Source organism: Lepus europaeus, chromosome 11 (genome assembly GCF_033115175.1).
Source record: "Lepus europaeus isolate LE1 chromosome 11, mLepTim1.pri, whole genome shotgun sequence".
Classification (NCBI taxonomy): Eukaryota; Metazoa; Chordata; class Mammalia; order Lagomorpha; family Leporidae; genus Lepus; species Lepus europaeus.
This window is the reverse complement of record NC_084837.1, coordinates 114,484,139-114,507,255: the sequence shown is the minus strand read 5'-3', so window position 1 is coordinate 114,507,255 and position 23,117 is coordinate 114,484,139. Positions and strand designations below refer to the sequence as shown.

Genomic DNA, 23,117 nt, shown 5'->3' with positions numbered 1-23,117 from the left:
AGATGGATGCTCTCTCCTCTTCCTCCCCTCCCCTCCCCTCTCCTCCTCTCCCTTCCCCTCCCCTCCCCTCAATTCTTCCTTTCAAATAAATGAATCTTGAAAAAAAATAATTTCAGACCCAGTTTTGATTAAAGTTGGCATTCACTGTTTTATGACATATTTGTATACTATAAAGGTTTTCAAAACTATTTTTCAGACAATTAAAATAAGCGTGATTAATTAATTACATCTTTTCCGCCAGGAAAGGGGTTCTGCAAGGTTGGATAACTGGGCAGGTGTGTGTGCGGTAGAGGGAGTCTCTGGAGAATCAGCTGTGCGGGGCAGAGAGGCCAACACCGGAGCCGGCACGCTTGTCACGCCGCAGAACAAAGTGGCAGGCAGCTCTCAAGTGCTGCCTGCATTTAACTGATAATGGGGATGTTTTTAGTTAAGCTCCTTGAACGTGGAATTATTTCAACTTTCCAGTATTTTATCTCGTTAAGTATAAATTGAGGACTTGAAGCGAGAGAGCCTGAGCCGTGTGGTGATTGTGGACAGCGCAGGAATCCGGAATGTTGGAACATGGGCTTTAGAGCCTGGATCCTACGTGACAGAGCTAGATTCCGCAGCCTCTGACCGGTAAACTCTGGCTTCTAACACAGAGAGGGTTGTCCTAGGAGGAAGAATGGCTGTGGGTGTCTGTAGTGCTTACGTCTGTGGGTGTCTCCAACGCTTGCCTATCCTAAATGTTGAACCTCTTAGGACACAGGGCACATTTTATTTCTACTGGTTTTCAAATACTGTAGTTAATTTTTTACCCCGGGTACAGTAAGATCTAGGATTATTACTGGCTGTACAATGACGGTGTGCAGTGAGTGAAGTGGTTTGTTGGTATTTATGGGGGGATGGGAGTGAAGACGGAAGGAGGCTCTCTGTGGATATTTTCCGTTCAGAAGATGAATGCTGTCATGAGGTGTGAAGTATTCTATCAAAAAGCGAGGAACAATCTATCAGGAAGTGAAAGGTGTTCTATTAAGAAGTGAGAAATCTGCAGAGACTGGGAAACATAGAAGGCACCAGACAGGATCATTAAGCCTGTTTTAAAGTGGTTTGTCCATTGACTCTGGCCACAGACAACGAAATTAAGCAAACAAGTATCTGGGGAATCAGGATCCTGGTGAAGAGTACAGGCCGGTTTCCGTGCAAAGGCAGCTAAGGGAGCGAGGGTCTGATAACCAGGGAGAGGCGGTCACGGAGAACGGTGACTGATCTTTGCAAAGGAATCCCCCATTCCCAGTAAAGGATTCTGCACCATCCAGCTGATTCTTAGGGTGGACCTATTTCATATACGCTTGGAGAGTTCACCCCTGCTGTGGCCTGCACGTGTCCCCTCCCTGTAGCCAGCGGTCATCACGCAGTATGCCCTGGCCTGCCCTTCCTTTCCAGGTAATCCTAGGGTGCATCTCCGAAATTGTGTGTGTGCGCTCATCTGCGTTGTTCACTTCCCACAGACCTCCCTCTACACCAGCTGAAACAGAACTCACTCGTCTTTGGCGGGGGGATATTCAGAGGCAGGCGGCAAGGAACACAGTCAATAGATCAAATCCATCCACCTGTTTTTATAAGTAAAGTTTTATTAAACACAGCCTTGTCTCTCTTTTTGGACTTTAGAAGTTTCTTTCGAATTTTTCTTTTTGGACTTTTGAATTTTGTAACCTATTATGTGTGACACAATTTTCCTCTAATCCATTGTTTCTCTCTCTCTCTCTCTCATTTTTGATTTACTTATTTGAAAGGTGGAATGACGGTAAAGGAGATAGAGATCTTCCATTTGCTGGTTCACTCCCCTACCTTGGTCTCCCATGTCGGTGACAGTTTCCCAAGTATTTGGGTCATCTGCTGCTGCTTTCCCAGGTGCATTAGCAGAGAGCTGGGTCGGAAGTGGAGCAGCTGGGACTGGAACTGCAGCTCTAATATGGGAATGCAGGCAGTGGCTTAACCTGCTGTGTCATAACACTGGCCCCTTTTCTAGGATTTTTATTATCTGCTTTTTAAACACAGGTCTGGAATACAGTTTTTAATTCATGTATTCGGTGGTGTTATAGTATAATAGTAAAAACCACAGAGTCGTTCAGTTACGTGATGCCCTGTGTGACCTTTGACAAGTGACATGACATCGCTGTGCTGTGGTTTTCTTCTGTAACATGAGGACATTAGTGCCTATCTCGTGAGATCCGGTGGAGCTGAAGTAAGCGGTGAATGTGTAGGTGTGTGGAGCGGTGTCAGGCACACAGAAGCACATACGCGGTCACCATTACCACGCCTTTCTCCTGTGTGGCTCTCCAGTTGTTCTAGCGACAGATTGGGTAGTTGGCCCTTTTCCGCAGTTGGTTTTAAAGCGTAATCTCTCCTGCGCATCGTTTCCAAACGTTCCTATCTCTGTTTCTGGGCTCTGCAGCCTGTTATTGGCTCCTTTATGCCTGTGCCAGAGGCGCAGTGCCGTAGTTACCGTAGTTACCGTAGCTGTGGAATGCCGAGGTCGTTGAGTAGAGTCCCTTTGTTTTGTTCTGTGAGACTCTTGTGGCTCCTGTTGGTGTTCTTCCGCTCTTCTAACTTTTAAACATCTCATTAGACTGTGCAAAAGCCCTGTTTGTTATTAAGCCTTGGCATGCAAGGAAATGACAGTAACTGGGCTGTGCTGGACTGGAACCTGGGTCTTCTGACTGCCTCAGCCAGTGGGAGTGTTCATAAGTCATCTGGCACCCTAATCTACAGACGGACACTATCCACTCTACGGGGTGGGGGGGTGTCCTGGAAATACGCTGGATGCAGACACCATAGGAAGATGCATCTTTAACCTACAGCTCCCAGGCTGTACCCTGAAATACTCAAAGCCACCTCAGGGAACTCCTCTAGGGGGACAGAGTGACATCTGTTGTGCCCTGCAGATTGTACCTCAAGGGAGTTGACAGCTTCAGCGTGAGATTGTGCAACCTTCAGTGATCATCTTTGTGGCTGCTGTGATAAGCAATGCCACACAAACCTCAGCGTGGAGCAGAAAAGGTTGGGTGGCCATGTCCAGTCTGATTCTTCTGTGTAGCTGGTTGGGGTTATTTAAAAATGAAATTAAATTTTCTTTTCAATTTGTGTATATTTTTTTAAATGTATTAACTGTTTAGGCCATAAATAAATACTTATTCATCTGCTTGGAGTTAACTATTAAGTCAACAGAATTGCTGGCTGTTTTTTAGCCTACAGACTCATGGGGGGAAAAAAAAGTTTACTGAGAAAAGAAAGCACTAGGAGCCAGGAAAGTTTGGGCACCTCTCTGCCTTCTCAGGTAAGTTACTGTATGTATGTGCAGGTCAGGAACAGGAGGGGACTTCAGAAGTTCATGGAAAATGCAATTAAAGGGTGCTGACTTTGGCGTCAGATATTTGAAATCCATGAGAGGTTTTTCGTAGTGTGTGTTTTCCATGAAAAAAGAAATTTTTTGTTTGAAGGAGACACAGTGGCCAGATGGAGATATCTTCTATCCACGTGCTGGTTTACCTCCTGCCTGCCCACAATGGCTAGGGCTGGGCCAGGCCAAAGCCAGGAACTAAGTACCCAGTCCAGGTATCCCACGTCAGTGGCAAAAGCCTCCCAGAGTGTGCATTGCAGGGAGCTTGAATTGGGAGTGGAGCCAGGACTCGCACCCAGGCATTCCTGTGTGGATGTGAGCAGCTCAGCTAGTGTCCTAACTACCAGCCAAGTGCCCCACTCATGAACATTGTGAGGACCCCATGCGTGCGTGAATTTCAAAGTTGATTGCACCAAAATAAATATATTTAAGTTCTATATTCATAAACTTTCAAGATTTGTTTCATTATATGAAGGAGTGACAGGGAGAGTCAGAGGAAGAGAGACTGCACCTGCTGGTTCACTCTCCAAACACCACCACAGCCAGGGCTGGGCTGGGCTGAAGCTGAGCCAGGAACTTTATCCTGGTATCCCAAGTGGGTGGCAGGAACCCAAGTACTTTGGGCTATCACCTGCTGCCTCCCAAATGCATCAGCAGAAGGCTGGTTGGAAGCCAAGGTGGGACTCAATCCCAGGTACTCCCATACGGGCTGCAGATGTCACAGGTAGTAGCTGAACCCACAATGCCACATCACCCACCCCGTCAGAAACTTTTTGAAGTCCCTCATCTGTGCCATCCTTGCTTACCCCAGTGCGAGCTAAACTTGCCTGGGCGGCAGGAACAGACAGGAAGACAGGAGTTGGCTTGGGAGGGGCCAGACGTGCCACTCACCCATGCAAGAAGGTGGAACTCTAGGGACTCAGGAGGCGGGGGGGAGGCTGCAGAGTCCCACAGGGGCTGACCTGGACCCAGACCCAGATGGCAAGTCCACTTGAGGGCTTCTTTAGGTTTTCATGCAAAGGCAGTGGCAGCCTTTGAGGGGTTTTCAGTAAAGAGAATGCTCAGGTCACTGCCCTCCTGCTGGGGGAGTGATGACAAGTGATACAGGTGGCTTTTTTTCTTGTAAAATTTTGATGTACCTTAGTTTCAAAGGCATTTATAAGTTTGCCTGTGAATAATTTTTTCCGAATTTTTAGCATCCATTTTTATTCAACTTGGCTAATATGTGTATGGCATTTTAAAGTTAAATAAAAGCGAGGCAGAATGTTAAACTGCAAAACATTTAAATTGGTATAACCTTTTTTGTTACTTTTTTGGATAGCAAAAATTTCTAGTTTTTAATAAAATGTAATTATTTATATCTGTAATAAAATATTTTGAGTTGTTAATTTGCCTGTTTGGACTCTCAATCTGATTTGTCTCTTAAGTTTCCAAGCTGCTTCCATTCGGAAGTTAAGTTTTGCACCTGTTCTTGTGTTTCCTGAAGAAAAAGTAGAGGAAAGTGTCGCTCAGCACTGTGTTTGGCTTTGTCTCTGTAGGAGCCGGTGTCCGGACGTTCACTCCGTTTCATTTCCTCGTGGAGCCAGTGGACACGCTCTCCGCCAGAGGCTCATCTGTCGTATTAAACTGCTCCGCGTATTCGGAACCGCTTCCGAAAATCGAATGGAAAAAGGATGGGACGTTCCTGAACTTAGTCTCCGATGATCGCCGCCAGCTTCTCCCAGACGGGTCTTTATTTATCAGCAACGTGGTGCATTCCAAGCACAATAAACCTGATGAAGGTTATTACCAGTGCGTGGCCACTGTTGAGAGCCTTGGGACTATTGTGAGCAGGACAGCCAAGCTCACAGTAGCAGGTAAGTTTTGTCGAGTGATTCATTTGCATTTTCAGATTTTTATAAAGGGAAAATCTTAAGAAAAGCAGTATTATCCTGGAGTTTTCATTGAATTGTTAGCAACAAATACATTCATGAACAGATACCAATTAGGCATATGCTCTATAAATGGGACCATGCTAGGGCCTGTTCAGTGCCTTATGGCATAAACTGTAGCACTTTTCCACTTGCATGAAGGCTTGAAGTTGCTGTCAGAAGAGCACTTGTTTCTTTCTTTTAAACTTGGAGATAGCAGAGGAAGTCATAAAAGAAAACAATCACTTTGATGGTGAACTTTTATCCTACCTAGCATATTTTACCTAGCCTGTAAAACTGGTGGTAAAACAGAATCCTAGTTCTTTTGTGAAGGAGATGACATTTAATTGGATTTTTTTTTTTTTTTTTTACTTCTAGAGTATATTTATTAAAGTGGAGAGCAGAAAGTTATAGAGAGACAGATTCACTCCTTTTCAGAGCATTCTTACTTGAGTCATGATGGAAAGTGTAAGAATGAGGCTCTGTAGGAGTGAGTGTGCCTTGGTCCCTCCGTGAGCTGTGCCCGTCTTCCCGCAGGAGTGAGTGTGCCTTGGTCCCTCCGTGAGCTGTGCCCGTCTTCCCGCAGGAGTGAGTGTGCCTTGGTCCCTCCGTGAGCTGTGCCTGTCTTCAGCAGGAGTGAGTGTGCCTTGGTCCCTCCGTGAGCTGCGCCCGTCTTCAGCAGGCACTGGTGGTGCTCAGATGGTCCCCGCTGCAGCTGTCGTCAGGGTTGTGTTGTTCAGCACGGTATTCTCTTTACGTCCTGTGTCTGCACTCAGCCACGGTGAAATGCTGGTGTGTGAGGATGGAGGCCTCACCCAGACTGTGACTCCCGTCTCTTGCCTACTCCAGGGTTTGGGTTTCTGGTCTCATGTGCACTCCAGAGACTATTTGCTCATTCATTTAGGATGAGGGCTCTTTTTCTCTTTGGAGCCCAATGCTGAACGTTGAATTAGGATAGGACATAAACCCACTATAATCCTTTCCGTAATCACAGATGGAAGATGGAAAATAAACGGAGGAAAAAGCCGACATCTTAGCAGTTTCCCTGTTCTCCGTTCCTTCCTCCATGCTTCGTTCCAGTTGCCGCAGCCAGGCTTTCTCTCAACAAGCTTGGTAAACAGAGGAGCATTGTGGTCTCCTCCCCAGCGTCATTGGGGCTAGCTTCACTTAGCAGTCCTGTTCTCCTCTGTCCCTTACCTGGGCCAGCGTCTGCCACGCCCCATCCCTAATTTCTCTGTACTGATCCACTCTCGACTTCCCTCGCCATGGCACTGCGGCTGTTTTTGCCCTTGGTCCTCCTTCCCCCACTGGAGCCTGCAGTGTCGTCCCAGTGCTGTTCCTTCCATAGCACCATCAATCCGTCTGAATTCCGAGCCAGGCCTCTTTCTCTGACCTGCGCTTCTCTGGCCTCGTTCTATTTTCCTTTCTTTTAAAACATTTTTATTTATTTGAGAGAGTGAGCTCCTGTCCACTGGCTCACAGGTTCACTTCCCAATCACGTCCACTGACCAGGGCTGGACCTGGCCAAAGCTCAGAACCAGGAATTCAGTCTGGGTCCCCATGAAGGTGGCAGAGTGCGGTTATCTGAGCCGTCACTGTTGCCTCCCAGGTCCCGCATCAGCAGGAGCTGAAGCCAAGCCTCATACTCAGGTTCTCTAATACGCAACGCAGGGTCTGAACCACATTGTGACCACAAAATCGAGTGCCGACTCCACCAGTCCCATTTCCTAACACTGCCCCCCGCCCCCCCCCCCCGCTACCCGTCATCCTCACCAGAGTGTAAGCGCTGACAGTGCTGAGTGATTTGACTTCCATTTGCCTGTTCCCTGCCCTCCAGCCCTTGTTCATGGCTTCCCCCTTTCTGTCTTATTCTCCTGCGCTGGTCTGTCCATCCTTCTTCTTCGTTTTCGTGTCCTTTAGGAAACACTTGCTTGGGCGGTTTTAGTACTAGGGGTGCACAGTGATGACTGCAGACACACTTCTATCACCCGCCCTTGCCCTGAGTATCGGGAGGAAGTTGTGCCTGAGCCAAGGGATAAGCAGAAATTCTGTTAATAGCTGTGTTGTATCTGTCGTGTACATACTCTCCTTTTTGATGAGTAATTTCATGATTAACATTACACAGGCAGTATTGCAGCATAGTACCTTTTTGCAAATCGTTATTTTTGCAGAACAGATTCTTAAAAGTGAAGTTGCTGGATCATAGCGTACCCTTTGTTGTATGTGTGCAACTTAAAAACGTACTAGTTGGTCATCTTCTCAAAATGTTAACCATGGAGTTACTGTATCACCTGTTAGTTCACCGTCAGGTGTCTCCCCAAGAAAAGTGAAAAAGATTTGTGTGAGCGTTGTTCGTCAGAGACAACCTCAGGGTCCATCAAGTGAGAATGAGTAATGACGATGTGGCGTATTCGTACAGCGGGATGCTACTCAGCAGTTAAGAAGAGCGCCCTAATATACGGGGTACTACCACACAGGTGAACTGCAGAAGCAGTGTCCTAAGGAGCCAGACACTGCAGACCACACATCGTGTGATGTTGTATACGTGGAGAGTTCAGAATAGACAGACCTACAGGGAAAGAAGGTAGATGGGTGATTCTCCAGCGCTGAGGAGCTGGGGCTCAGGAGTAGGGAGCAGGGTGGTAGGTTTGGACTGCACGTGAAGACAGGGTTTCTGTGGGGGGAGTCAGAGCTTCTGAAATCGGACTGCAGTGATAGGTGCACGGCTCTCTTCCCACATTAAGAAGCTCATTGTATGCTTAATTTTTTAAATTTTTTTTTTATTTATTTCACAGGTAGAGTTATAGACGCAGAGAGAGAGAGAGAGAGAGAGAGAGAGAGAAAAGTCTTCCTTCCGTTGGTTCACCCCCAAATGGCTGCTATGGCTGGCATGCTGCGCCATCCGAAGCCAGGTGCTTCCTCCTGGTCTCCCGTGTGGGTGCAGGGCCCAAGCACTTGGGCCATCCTCCACTGCCCTCCCGGGCCACAGCAGAGAGCTGGACTGGAAGAGGGGCAACCGGGACTAGAACCCAGCGCCCGTGTGGGATGCCGGCCCCACAGGCAGAGGATTAACCAAGTGAGCCACGGTGCTGGCCCAATGCTTAATTTTTTTCAGTCTCTCTGTTATTTATTTGGGAATTTGGTTTGTGTGAGAGACAGAGAAGGCTTCCATCTTCCAGTTTGCTCCCCCAGATATCTGCAGTGGCAGGTGCTGGGCCCTGCTGAAGCCAGGAGCTGGAAATACAATCCAGGTCTCCCATGAGGGTGGCAGGGGCCCACGTCCTTGAGCCATCACCTGACGCCTCTCAGGAGCAGAAAGCTGGCTGAGAGCACAGCCGGAACTTGAACCCAAGCACTGTGACACGGGATGCAGGAGTCCCAGCCAGCAACCCTACCGCCCTAAATTGCATGCTCAAAGTGTCGACCCTGATGGTGTGTAGACTATCTCAGTAGCAAACCTGCTTTTTCATTGCCATGCTAAAAGGCTCTCTCCTAGAGTTTTCTGGTTGTAAGCAGTAGAAACTGGTTCTGGCCAGCTCAGACAAGAAGGGAGGATTTCGGGAGAGCATTAAAGACGTCTCATAGGACTCGGCGCGAGGGGTCTTTTTCTCATTTCTCCACAGAGGTGAAGGTACGGGGAGTGCTAAATATAGACCTGGACAGCCCCTTCTGCTCGCTCCCGGACTCCCTCCCGCTCTCCAGCGGCCGTGGCCAGCTGGTGCTGTCCCCGCGAGTGTGGGAGGCCCGCGTGCCGTCAGCTGCCAGCTCCTCATCTGCTTTTCCTGCTCAGACACTTTCTGAAAGCTCTTGCCCGCCAGTCCCGCGCGTGCTGTTGTGGGTTACTCCCTGTCAGGAGGCCTCAGCAGGAGATCCTGCCTTCTCAGAAACAGAAGTAGTTCTCGGTTCTGTGAAGATCCCTCTCCCCACTGTATCAGGGTTTATCCTTGTTCATTCCTTCTGATTCTCAGATTTCTTCAAAATAGACGTCTGGTTAATTTCTATCTTTATTTCTTCAAAAATCCTCTTGAAACTTAAAAATGAAGAAAAATTTCGTAACAAGGTTAGAAAACCTGGGCCGGCGCTGTGGCGCAGCGGGTTAAAGCCCTGGCCTGAAGTGCCGGCATCCCATGTGGGCACTGGTTCTAGACCCGGCTGCTCCTCTTCCAATCCAGCTCTCTGCTATCACCTGGGAAAGCAGAAGAAGATAGCCCAAGTCCTTGGGCTCCTGCACCCAGATGGGAGACCCGAAAGAAGCTCCTGGCTCCTGGCTTTGGATCGGCGCAGCTCTGGCCATTGTGGCCATCAGGGGAGTGAACCATCGGGTGGACAACCTCTCTCTCTTTCTCTACCTCTCTCTGTAACTCTGTCTCCAAATAAAATAAAAAATAAATCTTAAAAAAAAAAAAAGGCCAGCGCCGCGGCTCACTGGTCTAATCCTCCGCCTGCGGCACCGGCACCCCAGGTTCTAGTCCCGGTTGGGGCGCCGGATTCTGTCCCGGCTGCCCCTCTTCCAGGCCAGCTCTCTGCTGTGGCCCGGGAAGGCAGTGGAGGATGGCCCAAGTGCTTGGGCCCTGCACCCGCATGGGAGACCAGAGGAAGCACCTGGCTCCTGGCTTCGGATCGGCGCCGCGCTGGCTGCAGCAGCCATTTGGGGCATGAACCAACGGAAGGAAGACCTTTCTTTCTGTCTCTCTCACTTTCTAACTCTGCCTGTTTAAAAAAAAAAAAAAAAAAAAAGTTAGAAAACCTGTGTTGGTTACATTTGGGCTAATTCACCAGCTTAAAACTAGAAAACTCACAATAACTCTATTTGCTAGTCTTTAAAGAACTGTTTTGTTGTACTGAGCAGAGTCACCTTTTAAACATTATTAGTGATAATCACAGTAATGGAAGGAGTAGCTACGTAGCTGTTTGAGTGTTTTTACACCGGCCAGTATATTACATGTGAGTTACATATGTTACGAATTTTTAATTTTTTCTAACAACCCTTTGAGGCCTGTTCCTGTTATCTTAGTGGTGGAGAAACCGAGGCTCAGGAGAGGGTGAGTAACTTCCCAGTTGTGCAGCCGTGAATGGTGGCCTGGGAACCAGGCTGAGATGTGTGACTGCAGAGTGGAAGCCCTGAGCCTCTGTAGCGCATGTCGTCTGCAGTGTCGACGATCACATTTGATGGTTACCATTTGGTTTTGAAGTAACGTCAGATGTAGGGAGTACTTGTAAGAATATAACCAAGGGGCCGGCACTGTGGCGCAGCAGGTTAAAGCCCTGGCCTGAAGCGCTGGCATCCCATATGGGCGCCAGTTCGAGTCCCGGCTGCTCCTCTTCTGATCCAGCTCTATGCTATGGCCTGGGAAAGCAGTAGAAGATGGCTCAAGTGCTTGGGCCCCTGCACCCGCATGGGAGACCAGGAAGAAGCTCCTGGCTCCTGGCTTCAGATCGGCGCAGCTCCGGCCGTTGCAGCCAGTTGGGGAGTGAACCAGCAGATGGAAGACCCCTCTCTCTTTCTCTGCCTCTCTCTGTAACTCTGTCTTTCAAATAAATTAAATAAATCTTTAAAAAAAAAAAAAAGAATATAACCAGGAAGTCCCACACCCCTTCCCCAGAGTACCCGGTTGTGATCCTCTTACTCCTCTCCCTGTCATCCTCCCAGCCATGCACACAGCCTCAGCACACCACACGGTTTTTCCTGAGCCATGAAGAGTCGGTCTCAAGTTTGTTGCCCAGGTCCCTCACCTGCATATGTCAGTGTGTGTGTGCTGACGACGAGGACATTCTCCCAAGGAGCCGCCGCATCCATCAGAATCAGGATGTGCTTCTGTTTGGACGTCACTGCACACGTTCTGCCTTCACGGCAGAAACAAAAGCAGGCCCTTGCCCCCCTCCTCCCTCTGGCCCAGGGGGTTGTGCGTCTGTGCTCAGCGGATGCGGAGCAGGTCCTCGCTCGGAGTTTCCCGTGTCACCGTGGCTTGAGTCCCTTCTGTGAATAAACGCGGGTCTTCATTTGGGGCAGTGATACAGAATGTGTGGGACCGGAGTGTCCGGATTCCACGTTTTCAGATCTTGGACTGTTTGCGTAGACTCTGCTGGTTGAGCATCTTTAACTTGAAAATCCAGAGTCTGAGTTGCATCTCAGGTGTCTGGATGAGGGATGCTCAGCTGACAAAGTGGTCCTGTGTTCTGAGCACGCCCTCCCGGGAAACGTGTGGTAGTGTTCTGCGGCTGGTGAGGTCCACGCTTATTACGTAATTACAGCGGCCTGTGTATCCCTTCTGTAAAGTTAAGTATTTGTACCATTGTTTTAGAAAGCGATATTTTCTAGCTATGCTGTTTACCTTCGGATTTTCACCCATTAGTTTTAGCATCCATTGAGGATTTTTTTTTTTTTTAATTTTTAAGATTTATTTATTTTGAAAGAGTTACAGAAGGGGTGGGGGGGAGAGACAGATAGACACCTTCCGTTCACTGATTCACTCCCCAAATGGCCAGATCTGCCAACGCTGGGCTAGGCTGAAACCAGGTGCCAGGAGCTTCCTCCAGGTTTTCCCTCTTCCTCTGCTTTCCCAGGTTTTAGCAAGGAGCCGGGCCAGAGGTGCAGCGGCTGGGACATAGGCCCACACCCATATGGGGTGCTGGCTTTACCTCCTACGCCATATTGCTGGTCCCCCAAGGATTCTTGCCTGCCCCAGTTATTGCAGTGGTTACCAAATGCTGGTTTTGCCTCGTTCTGGGACATAGACCCACACCCATGTGGGGCGCTGGCTTTACCTCCTGCGCCACATTGCTGGTCCCCCAAGGATTCTTGCCTGCCCCAGTTATTGCAGTGGTTACCAAATGCTGGTTTTGCCTCGTTCTGCTCTCTGTAACGTAGAACTTTTCCTTTGCCTGCATGGGTGTGTGTTTATCCTAGCACAAAGTCACAGATTCTTGTTCCGTTCTGTGGGTTATACTGCATGGATACCATCCCCCTTCAGCCAGAGGAAACTCCCTTCGGTCTGCCCTCCGTGTCCTTTGGGTGCCCACACAGTGCCTTGTTTTACGTCTTGAAATACTACAGCTTCGTGTCCATCCCCTGCTCCACGCCTCGAACCAGCCGTTCCTCCAGGAAGCCCTGATTCCCTGCAGTGGGGATGACGTCAGAAATTAGCGTGGGGTCAGCACATGTGCCAGTGACTCTGCAGTGGTACTGATTGTGGACAGGCCAGGCATTGTGGAGATGTGTATGTGTGCAAAGCTGTGTTATTTAATGTGTACACAAGGACTATACGGTGTACACACGTTTCACACGTACTTTATCTCCATGTATTTACATACCTGTAATAATGTAAAACGAGGTTATGCTGACGCCTCTCCATTCCGGATTGTACCCCTTCTCCTTTCCATATCTGTGCCTTGCATCTCCCACTGTGAGGGTTCTGACTCCAGTTATCCTTAAGATATTTACTTAATCCCTCTGTGTGCCTGGAGCAGTTGCCTACCCGCAGGCCACCTTCTCTGGTTCTGCCACGCATTGTGGCTACATGAGCTGACCTGCTCTTGGCCCCTGTGACCGCTTTTTAAAATAATGTTGAATTACTTTTCGTTTCTTCTCTTCCTTTGTTGTCCAGGTCTTCCAAGATTTATCAGCCAGCCAGAGCCTTCCTCGGCTTACGCTGGAAACAGTGCCGTCCTGAATTGTGAAGTGAATGCAGATTTGGCCCCCTTCGTGAGGTGGGAGCAGGACAGACAGCCCCTTCTTCTGGATGACAGAGTCGCCAGGCTTCCTAGCGGGGCACTGGTCATCAGCAACGTGACCGAGGCAGACGGGGGCCTTTACCGCTGCGTGGTCGACAGCGGCGGCGGGCCACCCAAGTTCAGTGACGAAGCGGAACTGAAGGTTCTTGCAGGTATCAGCTCGTCGTCAGGACTGGCGGCCTTGTCGATGCACGGGTGGATTTGTTCTGCAAGGATTGAGTCAGTGAGCACTGTTAGTATGTGGCGTGACATGTTAGTGCCGGCGTAAGGAGTCTGTTTTTCACAGGGTAGGAAGGGAATACTCCCGAGCGATCTGTTCTTCAGTGAACGCATTATTAAAAATTAGCTCAGGAGAAGTAGGTTGAAAATCTAAGAGTACTTTTCACAAAGAAATAATAGCTCCATCTTGTCCAGCCCCTGTGTGTTGTGCCATTCCCTGTGGTAGGATGCTTTCCTAGTGAGATCTTTGCACCTGTCGGCCTCGGAGGCTCACTGGGGACCTGATGGCGCGGCTTTGGAGGCACTGCCAGCCGGAGTTCTTGCAGCTCTGCCGTGCTCCTCTGTTCGGTGCAAACCCATCTCCTCTTCAGCGGTTGCTTTTGTTCGTGTTCTCCCCTTCCTGCCCTTGCTGGCTTTCCTCATAATCAGTTTTATATGTGAGGGTACCTAAAAAAGTTCCCGGGAAATGGAATTAAATGGAAGGGTAAAAAACACAGGAATTAATCAGAAGTTTAAAAAAAAAGAACAAAAAAAGGGAAGCGGTGTGCTCCAGTTGACCCTCACTTGTAACACGGCGTAGGCCTCGTTTCTTCTTCACGCGGTGGGGAACATCCAAGCACAACTTCCAAATCTGACCCAGGAGAGCAGGCTCACAGCGTGTTGGGCTGAAGCCACCACTCAGAGACCAGAGCAGAAGCCAGCACTGTGCTTTGCTCCCGCAGTAGACACGGTCGTCCTGGACACAGCCGGCTGCTGGTCTGTTTGGGTGTTCGGGTTGTGTGAAGAGGCAGAGGTAGGTCGATGGCAGTCACAGAAATGTGTTTGTGGTTAGCTACAGAGGAGGGGCGGTTAGTGTCGGCCTTAGAGGCATGCCACTGTGCTGGTGGTTGATTGGCCTTTAGCCTGAGCTGGTCATCACTGCGTGGGTTTCACACTCACCAGGGTGAATTGCTGCTAGGCTGTTAGGCGGTATCCGCGTGTTACCAAGGCTACAGAGCTTAACAGCGGTTGTGGTGGTGGCTCTCGGGGCTACGCCTTCCTCGGAGCGTGGGGACGAGAGTCGCATCTCTGCCCGAGAACTGTCTTTGTCCTCAAGTCTCCACATTGTTGTTATCGCCCTATTTAAGTTGGCACCGTCTTCTGCCCACAAGACGGTGATGGCCTTTCCGTGTGTCCACAAGAGCACAGCTCTCCCAGTGAGCGGCGCCCATCCTCGTGTCTGAGGGGGATACACAGGCGTAGTGGCTGTTAGATGGCTGCTCGTTCCAGAAGCCAAGGGCCGGACTCAGTGAGCAGGTACAAGATGTGAAGCTGAGTGATTCTCAGAAACCGGAGACACAGACACCCCGCTGAGGGGCGGGTGCTCGGGGCCCTGAGCTTGTCACCTCTTGTACCCTCCTGTGGCCGTGCAGTGGCTCTCAGAGTGGTGGGGAAGGGTGTCAGGTCTCCCACAACTGCTCAGTGAGCATCCTGGAGGCAGGAACGCATGACACATCATTACAACCTCCAAAGACACAGTGCTTCGCACAGAGACGTTACTTGAGAAACGTTTGCTGGTGTAACTGGAATTCTCCTGGGACTGTTGGTGAAGATTTTGTCACAGGAAGCCACACAGAATGGAAGTAGCCATTACGATCAGAGCAATAAAATGCTTTGCCTTCTATGTATAAATCATCTTTATTCTTACCGTTTAGATCCCGAGGTGCCGTCAGACTTGGTGTTTCTGAAGCAGCCGTCTTCCTTGGTCAGAGCCGTTGGTCAGAGCGTGGTGTTGCCTTGTGTTGCCTCGGGACTGCCTGCTCCCGCTGTCAGATGGGTGAAGAATGAGGAGGCACTCGACACGGACAGGTAGTGCCGTCTGCCCAAGAGCAGCCCTGGCCGAGGTCTTAGTCCAGTCTTATTTGGGACTGATTAATTGATTAATAACACAGGGTTATCTGCTTGATTTAAACACATTATAATGCTCACTTGCCACCCTTGAGATGTGTTATGGGCTATATATGACTAGAGTGTTCATAAAGAAAAAATGTGCTTTCAAAACATTAAGGGATGATTATTTCATTTCTTCTCCCTGAAGCCACAGGTCAGTTGGCTCGAGGCTTTGGCGTCTCTTTTCCTAAATTGTCACAAGACCAGCTTGAGTCTTCTCACCCACTCTGATTCACACTGTGATGTTTTTTCCCAGATCCCTTGTCTTTTTAAAATCATACCAACCTTGCGCCATGATCACAGGTTCTTCTCTTCCACAAAAGCCTTCTCTGTTTATACCAGCCGCCCTAGACTCCTCCCCAGTGGGTATTTTGCTCAGCTGTGTTCTCATAAGAGAACCGGGGTGTGGTGGTGGTTCCCTGTGTTTTTGTTCCCCAAACCAGGCCGTCTTGCACATTTGTGGTTGTTACTGGCATGCCCGGCCTCCACCCAGCGATGCCAAGGGCACGTCCAGCCTGTGGCTCCCGGCAGTGCTGCTCCACGTCGCCGCCCGCTGCGGCCTGCTGTTGCATAGGTGTGCTGTCCAGCGGAAGTGCATCATAAGCCGCACGTGTAGTTCAACGTTTGTGGTGACCGCGCCACCAAATGAAAGAGTGAGAGGCAGTTCTGTCAGAACAGAAACAGAGCAGTAAAGTTTGTGGAAGCCATTTTATATCACAGCTACATTGAAGTTCAGAGTGGAAGAAAAAAAATTCTGCTTCTGAACACTAGAACTCCGAGCCGTCCTCGGCACACAGTGGCATTAACAGCCTCTTGTGACTGGTGGCTGCCGATGGGGACAGAGCGGGTCTAGGGAGCAGAGGGTCTTGATTTGTGAGATTCTGTGCCAAGACATGGAAAGGACACCCGTGGAGTTGGGTGGCAGCCTGCACTGCCCGGTGAACTCTGCCTGTTCCTCATGTGTTAGAGAGCCAGGCATCACGCCAAGGCTCACCCGAGGCCTTGCCCAGCGCCCGTCCATTCACCAGCTTCCTCTGCCCACATTTGGCTTCCACTCTTCTCCCCTGCTGCACATTATGCAAAGATTGAAGACTTAAAGAGAATTTAATTCTAATTTTTTGCTTTAAAGATTTTATTTATTTGAGAGGTAGAGTTACAGACAGAGTGAGAGACAGAGGGAAAGGTCTTCCATCCGCTGGTTCACTCCCCAAATGGCCGCAATGGTCGGAGCTGAGCTGATCCGAAGCCAGGAGCCAGGACTTCTTCTGGGTCTCCCACGTGGGTGCAGGGGCCCAGGGACTTGGGTCATCCTCCGCTGCTTTCCCAGGTCATTAGCAGATGGGACTTGAACCGGTGCCCATATGGGATGCCAGCACTGCAGGGGGAGGATTAGCCCACTATGCCATAGCGCTGGCCCCTCTAGTTTGTATTTTTAAATTTTATTTGAAAGGCAGAGAGACAGAGAGATCTGCCATCCTCTTTTTCACTCCAGTGCCTGCAACAACTGGGGCTGGACCAGGCTGAAGCAGGAGCCAGGAACTCCATCTGGGGCTCCCTTATGGGTAGAGGGGTCCACATACTTGAGCCCTCACCCACTGTCTCCTGGGGTGTGCTTTAGCAGGAAGCTGGACTGAAAGCAGAAGAACAGGACTAGGATCAGGCACTCTGACATGGGATGTCGGTATCCTAAGCAGCAACTTACCTGCTACGCCAGATGCACCCCCTCCTTTTTTTTTTCTTCATTTTTTTGTTAATAAACAGAGAACCTTAGAACAGAGAATAAAAATGTCAAGCTCTTTGAGCAGAAATTTTAACTGGCTAAATATTCTAGCAAAGTCTTTTATAGGAGTAGGAAAGCAGAAATAGGTTATTTAAGAACTTTTATATTTTATCATAGGACATTCTGAAAATAAATTACTTATATACAGAAACACAAAAGCAACTGTCATGCGTTCAGTAATTGTTGAAGATTTCCTCCGAGCGACGCCGGAACAGCCACTGTTCTGGCTCTGGGGAGAGAGCAGTAGCCAGGCTCCCTGCTTGCTCCTGAACAACGTACCTCCTAGAGGAGAGTCAGGTAACCATCAGGTCACACGTGCGGTGTCAGGTCAGAGTACGCCAGGCACACGAGGGGAGGCAGAGGCTGGGCTCTGGCTTGTGCAGAGTGTTGGAGGCCTTTTCCCCTAGGAGAGTGATTCTCTGGTGGAGGTCTGGTCTGGGCGCCTGTGGCTCTCAGGCCATGGGAGAAGAGGTACCTGTCTTCCTGGAGGATAGAGTTATTCAGAGACGCAGATCCAACGTGAATATATGCTGGTTGAGAGTATTCCTCTGAATTTTAAATTTTTAACTCAGGAGTCTTTGGAGTTGAGTAGCCCCTTCTCTCTGACTGCAGTTCTCTGGGCTCCTGGGTGCTTGGACATTCTCAGTGGTGTGGTGCTGCCGTCACTGTCTGAGGATGCCTTAGCAAGGTGTACGAGCAGGACGTTGTCCGTCTTTCTGGACCCAGCCCGGTGCTTGGCATATGATGGGAGGGGAGTGGTGACTCTGACACCAAAGCCGGACTGACAGCACAAAAAGGAGAAAACTACAGAATAATCTCTCCCGTGAATAGAGATGCTCAGATCCTCAAATTATTATTCAGCAGTATCTGAAGAGAACTGTTCACCATGACCAAGCGGGGTTTATTCCAGGGTATAAGCTTAAGTGTTCCAAAGTCAATCACTGTAACCCGCGGTATTAGCAGACTAAGGAAGAGAACAGAGTGAGGTTGTCAGTTCTCTTCAGTTGATACCCAAGTGAACTCAGTGCCTGTCGAAAGCCCAGCGAGGCCTGCAGGATCTGGCTCTGGCCTCACCTTGTGTTATGCCTCGCCACACGGATTTCTCTCAGGCCCCAGACCACTGAGCTCCATTCTGCCCCAGCACCTTTGCAGGTGCGTCTTTGCTTGTACCCCCTTCGTTATCTGACTCAGTCCTACTCAGGCACAGGTCTCAGATTGAGAGGCACGTGGTCAGGAAACTCTCCCTCTGATTGCTGGAAGGTTCCTTGAGCAAACACCACTCTGGGTTCTCAGCTCTGTGCCTGCCTTTCCCACTGAGTCCCAGGGCACACTGATGGTGCTTTCCCTCGCTCCCTGACCCCCGCTGCTGCTGACCTGCACGGTGACACCAGTCACTGATTCTTCCATGAACCAGTCTCTCTACCCTCATCATTCCAGTCAGTTCTTTTTGCCTTCGTTATACCTCTCTTATTGCTACAGTTAATCTTCTGCTCTTTGATTCTGGATCATTTCAGTAACTCTAAACCATACTTCTCAACTCCTTTTGTTGCTTCACAAAGTCTCTGTGTAAAATCCTTTACCTTTGGCCAAAAAAAAAAAAAAAAAAAAAAAGCAGTAGATCTCTTTAGCTCTCCCAGTCCTGCAGACTGGCCCCACGCTGAGTGACACCGTGCCCTCTGTTCACCCAGCAACACTGAGCTGACGTGGGTGTCGCCCACACATGCTTTTTCATGTTGTTCCTGTTACCTGCATCTCTGAATTTCGGGAGGCTTTAAAGGCTTGATAGTTGTTGTTGTTACACCATGAGTCATGAACAAGACAGTGAATGGACATTGCCATTCCACGCTGCTTTTAAAGAGAATGAAATCAGCCCCACTGAGAAAAATCAACTGCTAGTGTACTACTGCTCACATGTTCTAAAACTTCAGGCACAGACAGTAGCGGGAATACTTCTGGTGTAATTACTCATACAAATTACTGTGTCTCACTTTTGAAGATAACATAGCAACTAGTGTTTCAAATCAGGCTCATCTCTGCTGGGTGTGGTAGGACTCCATTGCTAATTTCTTGTTCATGAGTGTTATTTTCCATTCCCAAGACTTAGTAGTAGTTTTGTGCAGATGTAAAATGTAGGATTTTAATTTTTTTAGGTTTTTCTTATTTTACAAGACACCAAAACTCTGTCTTACCTGTACTGCTTTTCTCCCATTCTTACCTTGTTCCAGTCTGTTATCTTGCTTCTGTCCATCATCACATGGAGGTGGAATTGAGGGTGTAACTGAGACGTGTCAGACAGGGAGGCCACTGGATCGAGTTGACCTTCCAGGGTAGTTTTTCTTGGAGAAACCACCAAGCTTTGTTCTGGTGTTCAGCTTTCCATGTCCGGAAACTTAATCTTACTTATCAGATTCAGGGATATCAATTATCCAGACTTCCAGTGTACTGAAATTTAAGCTGGAATAGCACTTCATTTACTTAGAATGAGAATTATAAATGGGCAGAGACTGAATAGTCATTTCCTACGATTTTTCTGCCATAAGGAATTATGTATACGAAAAACATTATAACCAGAATAATTTTTGTTGAGCTTAGATATGGGACTGTAAACATAGCAATATTAAGATTTGGGAGACAAACCTAGCCTGTGAAAAAGCAGCTTTAGACATAGAAGTTGAAAATCATTATTATTGTGTCTGATACTGTGTTTTGCGTACATGTCCTGTTTGGAAGTGCCTTTAAGGTGTCGGCTTTAGCTATGCACTTGTCCCTGGAATCAGTCGTATCCCTTGCCTGATGTCAGGTACCTTTGTGCATTCAGTTTAGGTTGTAATTCTCCAAATTAACTAAACTAGCTCACTTTCTGAAAGTTCGGTCCGAATGCTATTTGTGACCTCTCCCTCAGTGGTAGGGATTATTTTAATCGACGTAGACCACTGTGTGGGGCTGGCCAGGGTTCCTCAGCATCCCTGTTGACAGTGGTGTGATGCAGGCCGACTGCTACCCCCCAGGAAGCTGCTCTGCAGTGGCCGCTCTCCATTCTCCCTTCCCTTTCCCGGCTAGAGCACCATGGGAGGCTTGGAGCCGGCTCCGTGATCCCACACCTGACCTGATGTTTTGCTCTCTTTCTTTCTTTCTTCTTTTAGTCACCCTAGTGTTTCATAGCTGTGGTGGCGTGACTCTCAGCTTGATTCCAAGACCTCAAAATTACATAATCTGCAAAGACAGACCTTGGCCCGAGTGGGGAGACGGGGTGGGCGGCGGGGGATAACCAGAGTGTCAGAGATGATTCACTGAGACATTTGATTGGCATTTGTGACATTCCTGCATTTATGGGGACAGAGCAGGTGGGACTAAGTTATGTTAGTCTCAGTCCATCTGTATCTGTGCAGATAGTCACAGTGCTGAAGTCTCTGTCTGATGTGGCGAGTTTCTCTGGTATTTTCCTGCTGCTGAAATGTGTTCATTTTGTTTGTTTTGTAGTTCTGAGAGACTGGTCCTCCTGGCAGGGGGTAGCCTGGAGATCAGTGACGTCACTGAGGACGATGCCGGGACTTACTCCTGCATAGCGGGCAGCGGCAATGAGACGATCGAAGCTCAGGCCGAGCTCACAGTACAAGGTACGTGGGTGTTTGCCGTGGCCATGGGGAGTCCTGTGCGGCGCCTGGGGTCGCTGTGGTTGACCACAGCATCGTAGATGAGACAGCCGGGCTTCCAGTTCTGGATCTCAGATTTCCTGGCCAAGAGACTGGAAGGAAATTTACTTACCCTTCAGAGTCTCGTTTTCCTCGCCTGTAAAATGGAGATGATGAGAGTGCCTATCGCACTGGGATTGTTTTGAAGATTGAAAGAGCTACACTTGTAGAAGTCCCGCGTCAGTGGCTAGAATATGGTGAAAGCTCACAAGTTACTGCTGTTGTTTCTCGCGTGTGCTGGGGGATGTCTTGTCCTCTGGCCCGAGCACGCCTGACCTCGGCATTGGAGCTGCCAGCTGTGGGATGGACAGGTCACCCAGAAGGGGGTGCACCATGGCTTTCACGGTAGCTCAGGTGAGTGACTTGGCATCTATTTCTCCCTGTTCAGCCAACGCTGCCGTCACTACAGGGATGGCCATTCCTCCCCTTCCCCACTCCAGGTTCTCAGATGTTGAAGTCATGGCATGTATACACAGTCTCTTCCTTGTCCCCGTCTCTCTGCCACTCCTCTTCTGGAAATGTACCCACAGAGAAATAGTTGCTGCTTCTCCTCTGGTTTGTCTGCACCCCTGTTTCTATTTTAAAGAAAACCCTTAGGATATTCTCTGTTGACCTCACAGAAATCCAGCTCTACTTGAACACTCAGAGGTGCTGCTGTCTTGTGCTACTCCTCGTCATTGTGTCCCGCGTTGTGTTGCACTTGGTGGAAAGTGTGATGACCTGTGCTTTGGGGTGTTGGAACCCCTTAGTGACAGCTTGTGTCTCCGCGTGCGCATTTTGAGTTCCAGAGTGGAACGTAGAATGGCTACATTCCTTGCTCACCGGGGTCACCAGAGGATGCAAATGGGTTTTCCAGAGGAAATAGGGGTTCAGAACTGGTGAGCACATAGAACGCTGTGTTCCCTGCAGGGTCCATGGTGGGTCTTACCCTCTGAAAAATCAAAGGAGCGAGCCCCAGAGGTCAGTTGACCTGTTTGGTCAGTTGAGCCTGGTCCGTGTTCTTGGTTCTGTGGAAGGCTGGACGCAGAGCATGGCGTAGTGCAGAGCTCAGGGTGGTTCTTCAGCTCTGTGCAAATACAGTGTGAAGACGTCCACCTCATTTGGCCTCTGCGCCTTCCTTGCTGGATGTTTGCTCCTTGATTTTGACTTTAATCTGATTCTTGCCTAACACTCTGTTCCACCGTCTTCCCTGTACCTCTGTCGGGGTTGCCGGGGGCCTCAGGTGTGACGGAAGAGCTCGTCGGTCCCCAGTATTCCTTCCCTGGGATGCCTGGCCATGAAGCAATTTTTTCCCACTCCTCTGTTCAGCTGCTCTGTGGGATCTAGTTGAGGCTGAGACCATCAACTGGATTAGCTTCGTTTTTCAGTCACAAGGGAATCTGTTTACATCTTGCGATTGTACCCAGGTCTGTCGGAAAGTCTGTGCCTAGAGAAAGCACCCTGTAAGTGAGTGCGTTGTAGAAATCGCAGAAAGAAGAGGGAGGTGTCCCAAATATTAAAAATGGCCAGGAACTCCCTCCTTCAGCATGGTATGACATAGGCACAAGAACAGACAACAGAATAGAATCCAGCTGTTACCGTGTAATTATGGAACTTTAAAATGTGGCAAAAGTGGCAGTTCAGCCTAGAGGGAGAGTGTTTTTGGTTGGTAAATTACATTGGTACAGTAGACTTTGAACTGGAAGAAAGGGAAGCTGGATCTCTACTTCAGGCCAAAGGTCTAAATGTGGAATAGTGAAGTATATACGGGGGAATGTTCGCTCTCTAGTGGAAGAGAAGTGGGTGGCATTTGGCTTGGCGGTTAAGATCCCGCTGGGTTCGTTTCCTGTCTGCAGCTTCCTGCTAACGCAGACCCTGGGAGCCACCGGAGATGGCTCGAGTAATCGCGTTCCTGCCACCTACGTGGAGACCTGGATTGAGTTCCCGACTCCTAGCATCAGCCCCAGCTGGGGGTGGTTGTGGGCATTTGGGAAGATGGGTCAGTCCACCAAAAGAACAGACTTCCTGTTTGCCTCTCTGTGTTTCTCTGCCTATGACGTAAATCAATAAAAATCAGAGAATGAGATGACAGCTGTTGGGGAGGATGTAGTATGAATGTAAATTGGTACTGCCAGTATGGAAAAACAGTATGCAGGTTCTTCAAACGAAAACTCAAACTTGGGGTCAGCACTGTGATGCAGTGGGTTATGCCACTGCTTGGGACACTGGCATCCCATGTTAGAGTGCTGGTTTGAGTCCTGGCTGCTCTGCTTCCAATCCAGCTCCCTGCTGATTCCCCTGGGAAAACGCTGGAAGATGACCCAAGTACTTGGGTCCTTGCCACCAAGGTGGGGAGATAGAGTTCCCAGCTCCCTGCTTCAGCCTGGCCCAGCTCCAGCCATTGTGGCATTTGGGAAGTGAACCAGTGCATGGAAGATTCCTGTCTCTGTTCTCCTCTCTGTCACTCTGTCTTTCCAAATAAATGTTTTTAAAGA

General features: G+C 49.1%; 1 protein-coding gene across 1 annotated transcript in view; it reads left to right on the top strand.

Annotated features, from left to right (window-relative positions):
* Positions 1–23,117, top strand: part of NEO1 (neogenin 1) — a 225,614-nt gene that overhangs the window by 71,028 nt on the left and 131,469 nt on the right. Inside the window, exons 2-5 of the mRNA XM_062206680.1 lie at positions 4,921–5,238; positions 12,897–13,175; positions 14,937–15,090; positions 20,432–20,568. Of these exons, the coding sequence (XP_062062664.1) occupies positions 4,921–5,238; positions 12,897–13,175; positions 14,937–15,090; positions 20,432–20,568 (888 nt within the window). The remainder of the gene's footprint in view (positions 1–4,920; positions 5,239–12,896; positions 13,176–14,936; positions 15,091–20,431; positions 20,569–23,117) is intronic.